Source organism: Hippocampus comes, unplaced genomic scaffold (assembly GCF_001891065.2).
Source record: "Hippocampus comes isolate QL1 unplaced genomic scaffold, H_comes_QL1_v1.1 scaffold1051, whole genome shotgun sequence".
Lineage (NCBI taxonomy): Eukaryota > Metazoa > Chordata > Actinopteri > Syngnathiformes > Syngnathidae > Hippocampus > Hippocampus comes.
The window spans coordinates 56137-61281 of NW_017805521.1; the positions used below are offsets into that span (position 1 = coordinate 56137).

Below are 5145 nucleotides of genomic sequence, written 5' to 3' on the forward strand. Positions count from 1 at the left end.
TTTTTTCTTTGTGTTCATTTGATTCCAATTCAAGCTGTTATAATGTCATTCTTCAATGCTAAAAACGGTTATAGTAACAATATAACACATTAATTATTCAAATAAGCGTTTTTTTTTTCTTCACATTTTAAGCTAGTGGTGTGCCGCGAGATTTTTCCAATGAAAGAAGTGTGCCTTGGCTCAAAAAGTTTGAAAAACACTGCTATAGAGTGATCCCCAATCACACTTACGCACTAACACAAAACAATATACGCATACAACGTTAGACACGAGCATACGCCGAGGTGGTCAGCCTCTGCGGGAAGGCAAAGCTTCCTTACCGTTTACGCTTAGCGAGAAACGATATCTAAATTTGCTGATGCTCTCACAGATGCGCTTGGGCTCTGTGTCAATGGGAATCGAACTTACCCCGTACCGCTAACCACAAAACGGTACTCGAGCTAGCCTACTCCTTTTCGGCATTAACTCGTCTAATTCCGTCACTCAGTGGAGATAACCGACTACGCAACGGTTTCTCCAGCACGCCGACTGACCTTATTTTTCCGACAATCATCCCGGTGCCGAGCTGAACCCAGGTCCGTTGGATGGTGGCGCTTGCTCGCTCCTCACGGTGTCCGGTGCGGGGCTGGCTCCTTCAGGGAAGAAGTTTCCACGGAGTCTGGTCGGCTTCGACGGCGCAAAACGCGTTATCAGCCACGGATCATCCACCGGAGGAAATCGGAGAGTCGAATAAGCAAGCTCAAATCCGATCGAACAAGCACATCATCCTGCCGGCAACGCCAAGTTTCTGTCAAAGATTTTCTCGGACAAAGTTAAAGAAATGACTCGGCACACAGGAAAATTGTCTTCAATATCGGCGGGAGGGGATCTCTGAGAGCGAACGACGGTAGTTGCTCCGATGATCACACTCTCGGCTCCCTCTCCGCCGGTTCGAACTTTTATTGCAAAATACAAGAAAGACACTGCCCCCGAGATTTGCATACCGCGCCCCCCGGTCCGGCCCCTCGGTAGTGATCTGATCTACCCGAATACACAAGTCACAGACTTTGCTGATGACAAATGTCCACCTGGGCGCGACAGCTGTTCCCAAACTGTCTTTTGGTATTCAACAACTCTTTGTTCCCAATTTGTTCATTCCCACTCTGTGATTGAATCTAGCCTTCTTCCATCTGTTCGCCCCCCTTGCTTTGACGTGATTACTCAAGAAAAGGCCCTCCGCCCAAACGGCCGACACCTCTGCGCTGAGTATGTCCAGACATGCCCAAATTAACCGAAATTTTAAACATGATACAATTTTGTTGATAGATTTCTCTATCACCCGGTCAGCTGGGTTTTTTTTCGACATGTCACAAGGACGCAGTGACAGCTCAAAAGAAGGCTGAAGTGACAGCCGAAGAGTTTTTTTCTTCACTCAAAAAAGATGAACACTGATTTTAATGGGGAGGAATGTCGGCGCCATTTGACTGTCAAGTGTTGGACAGCCCCGGGGCGCTTGTATTTTTTGCGCCTGTAGTGGGCAGCATTTTTCACAGCCCTGCTTTGTTCAGCGGAAAGGTCGGTGCAGATGGACAGCCTGCGGCTGGATGGATGCATGGCTTGAGGAGCCGACGATGAGAAGAAAAGAGCGTCAGCGCAGAGCGCAGATGCGTATGTGGAACTGGGAATCTACGCTTGGAATTTCAGCAGATTTACATGGGACAGGAGAAGAGAACCAATCTCTTTTTCGTGAATGGACGCTACAGCTTCTTGTTGCTTTCATACCTAGGTTGTGCAGACGTGTGCACATTTTCAGCATGATGTCTTTGATCCACCGGTGAAAAGGACACTTTGATTCGCTCCTCTTTCATCTCTAACTGTTTCAAATAAAGTGTTTGCATGAAAAGTGGTTAAGATTGCACGACTTGTCTTATGTGTTGTGTTGTATTATTTTGTCATTTTATGTTAACTGTTCTTTTGATGGTAGTGCAGGCACCCGCAGCGGCTCCTCTTGTTGTCTTGTCTGGTTGAGCAGGAGGCAATTTCATCTGTGCTGTATGTTATACATACAGCGCATTTGACAATGAAGTTGTACTTGAATTGACTTGATGTTCTCCCCGTGCCTGCTTGGGTTTTCTCCGGGTACTCCCGTTTCCTCCCACATTCCAAAAACATGCGTGACAGGTTGATGGAACACTCGAAATTGTCCCTAGGTGTGACTGTGAGTGTGAATTGTTGTTCGTCTTTGTGTGCCCTGCGATTGGCTGGCAACCGGTTCAGGGTGTGCCCCGCCTACTGCCCGAAGACGGCTGGGATAGGCTCCAGCATGCCCCATAAAGTGGATCAAAAAATAGATGGATGGATGGATATAACTACCGTAATAAAAATTCACAAATGCCCTCTGAAAGCTAATTTAAACTAACTCACTTTAAAAAACAAACAAAAAAATACAAAAATAACTAACAAAAAATCCCAAGCCATTATAACCCTGCTCTGTACATATACGAGTGACCCTATACAGTCAAAGTAATTAACACTAAAAAGTAGATATGTTTGAGGTATCGTCACAATAATTGCCTGAGTCGTTTTTTCCACTTTTTTTCAGAAAAGAGGAAAAACTGAACCACATTCTGAATTGAATGATCTGTAAACAAAATTTGATTGAGGTTATTATTTTAAGAGGCTGACGAAATAATACGATGTCCTTTATTTGTCCCACACTGGGGAAATGCCTTGTGTTGTGATTGTTTCCAATTTGTACGCCACAACAAGTAGACAAAGTGGACCCACCTCGATTTTCTTGCGCTTCTCTTCAAGCTCGTCCATCAGTGCTCGAACTTTCTGGTTGATCTGCACCATGGATGCCACGCCTTCTCTCAGTTCCTCCTGCGAAATTGATTTTGAGTGATGAAAAATATTGGCTGTCAAAATATGTCTGAAAGCATTACACCCAGTGGGGATTTTATTGAGGGGCAAGTCATGTAGTGGTCCACCAGATACAGTACAAGATGAAGAGGTTGAGCTTTATGAAGTCTACCAAGCAACAAGTGACCTTTATAAGTTGTTCTTCATACTCGAGACATGTCAGTTTCGATGGGTTTGTTCCACGGCAAACTCATCCAAGTATCCCTTTGTGGATATATATGCTGTGTGAAGCTTCCTTTTCTGTTTCCAATATGCAAAGCAAGTGCTTTGCATATTGGAAACAGAAAAGGAAGCTTCACACAGCATATACGAATGGATAGACAACAACTGATGAATGGATAAGTGAATGAATGAATGGATGAACACATATGGGCAAATGAATGAACCTATTAATGATGAACTGCTGAATAATCAATGAACAAATGAATCAATGAATGGTGAAAAGATGTAATGGGTGAATGAATTACCTGATGAATGAATTCATGGATGCAGGAATGAATGAATGAATAAACGAATGAAGGAACAGACCTTCTTTTGCTGCAGGGCGTCTGTTAGCGGTTGCACCTGGCAGGACTGATGTTCTCCAAAGACCTTGCAAAGGGAGCAAGTGGCCAGCTGACAGGTGATGCAATAGATGCTGACCTTCTCATCCGAGTGCTGGGAGCACGTCACCTGAGCAGGAAGTGAAGGTGGGAGTGGGAGTGGCCTGAAGAGGAAGTCAGGCCTCAAACAAAAACTCAGTTGTCATCTTCCGGATGTGTGTTGTGTTTTTTCCACCTGTCGTCATTATGGCAGACTTTCCGTTTGTAGATGTCGATGATACTCTCCACCAGAAGATTGCGCTGCAGGCTGAAGACGCCGTGCCTGTCCATGACTACTTTATGGTGACACGATGGACAGCGGAAGTTTCCACTGCCCTCCGTCATGGTGATTTGAGCCTGAAACAATCAGGGGAGGACACAATGTTGTCACTGGAATGATGCATGCACAGAAATGTTAGTATCGACACAATGTTCCCACGTGGGCTAGTACGGCACTAAGCCAGTGATTCCCAAACAGGATATCATGACACAGCGGTGTGCTGTAAGAGTGTTTCCCGACCAGGGGTAACGCATACCCCTTGGGGTACGTGAGCACATTGCAGGGGGTACATGAAAACCTTTAAGAATTCATTTCCTTAGACCTGTGGCTCATTAAAACTCAAATGAGTGATGAAAAAGTTTTGTTCATCATATTTGAAGTTTAAATGCCTGTGTATTGTCCTCGCTAAGATATATGAGCTTCATCTGTGCAAGACTGTATGTTAAACTCTAGAGCAGTGGTTTGTAACCTGGGTTCGATCGAACCCCAGAGGTTCGGTGAATCGGTCTCAGGGGTTCGACGGAGCCTGTGCCATGGAGATTTAGACACAGCCCACTCAACGTGTCAATTAGTTATAACACGCCCACTTGGCCATCACTGGCTGCGGATGATCACATTGCATTGCTTGTCCAATCAGTGCTGCGGGAAATGTAGTTCCCTCAGTAGTCAGCGTGTGACTGTCGTGGTAGTACATCGTGTGATTTAAAAATAAAGAAAGGAATAAATAAGTCTTAAACACATGCTATGTCGAGTAAAAAAAGAAAGTGTTCAGACGAATATGTACAACATGCATCATGGAACATGATGGGACTCTGCATTGAATCATATTTTTATTTTTCACTCAGGGTTCGGTGGATGCACATCTGAACTTGTTGGGTTCGGTACCTCGAACATGGTTAAGAACCGCTGCTTGAGAGACATGATGCAAAATGGCTTGAAAGCTGTTTGTAGCTTTTTTTTTTTTATAAAATCTTGACCTCAGCGTTTAGAAGAGTGAAGACGACAGGCATGGGTCCGAAGTGATCTCTTTTCTTTCCTTTTTTTTGTAACTTCTTTGTGAATATATCACTTCCTGCTTTACATTGCTTGGGCCAAAATAAAACATTTTTTTTCAAAATCAGAGCCAGAACAAATGAACTACAACCCCTGAAAGGCAGAACAGCTTGTTTAAAGGGGACTTATTCAAAGGAGCTTCAGTTTGTTTTGTGTGTGTGTGTGTGCGTGTATATTTATTTATATATATATATATATACAGGCGCTCCCCGCTTTACGAACTTTCGTGTTGCGAACAACGGTACATACGAACATTTTTGCGGGTACAGGTATGTCGAAAAATGTTCTCGGACAGAGATGCTGTCAGTTTTTGTATTGCGCGCCTTTTTC

General features: G+C 44.2%; 1 protein-coding gene and 1 long non-coding RNA gene across 3 annotated transcripts in view; one reads left to right on the forward strand and one right to left on the reverse strand.

The window, feature by feature from the left end:
- Positions 1 to 892, forward strand: part of LOC109520450 (uncharacterized) — an 11305-nt gene extending 10413 nt beyond the window's left edge. Inside the window, exon 3 of the long non-coding RNA XR_002169182.1 lies at positions 694 to 892. This is a non-coding gene — a long non-coding RNA (uncharacterized LOC109520450). The remainder of the gene's footprint in view (positions 1 to 693) is intronic.
- LOC109520447 (tripartite motif-containing protein 55-like) overlaps positions 1 to 3836 on the reverse strand; it is a 14915-nt gene extending 11079 nt beyond the window's left edge. For both annotated transcript variants that reach the window (XM_019877675.1, XM_019877674.1), the window contains exons 1-3: positions 3679 to 3836; positions 3430 to 3607; positions 2767 to 2862 (exon numbers count right to left, since the gene is read on the reverse strand). In XM_019877675.1, coding sequence (XP_019733234.1) covers positions 2767 to 2862; positions 3430 to 3607; positions 3679 to 3827 — 423 coding nt within the window. In that variant the 5' untranslated portion in view covers positions 3828 to 3836. The remainder of the gene's footprint in view (positions 1 to 2766; positions 2863 to 3429; positions 3608 to 3678) is intronic.
- Between the last annotated feature and the right edge of the window lie 1309 nt (positions 3837 to 5145).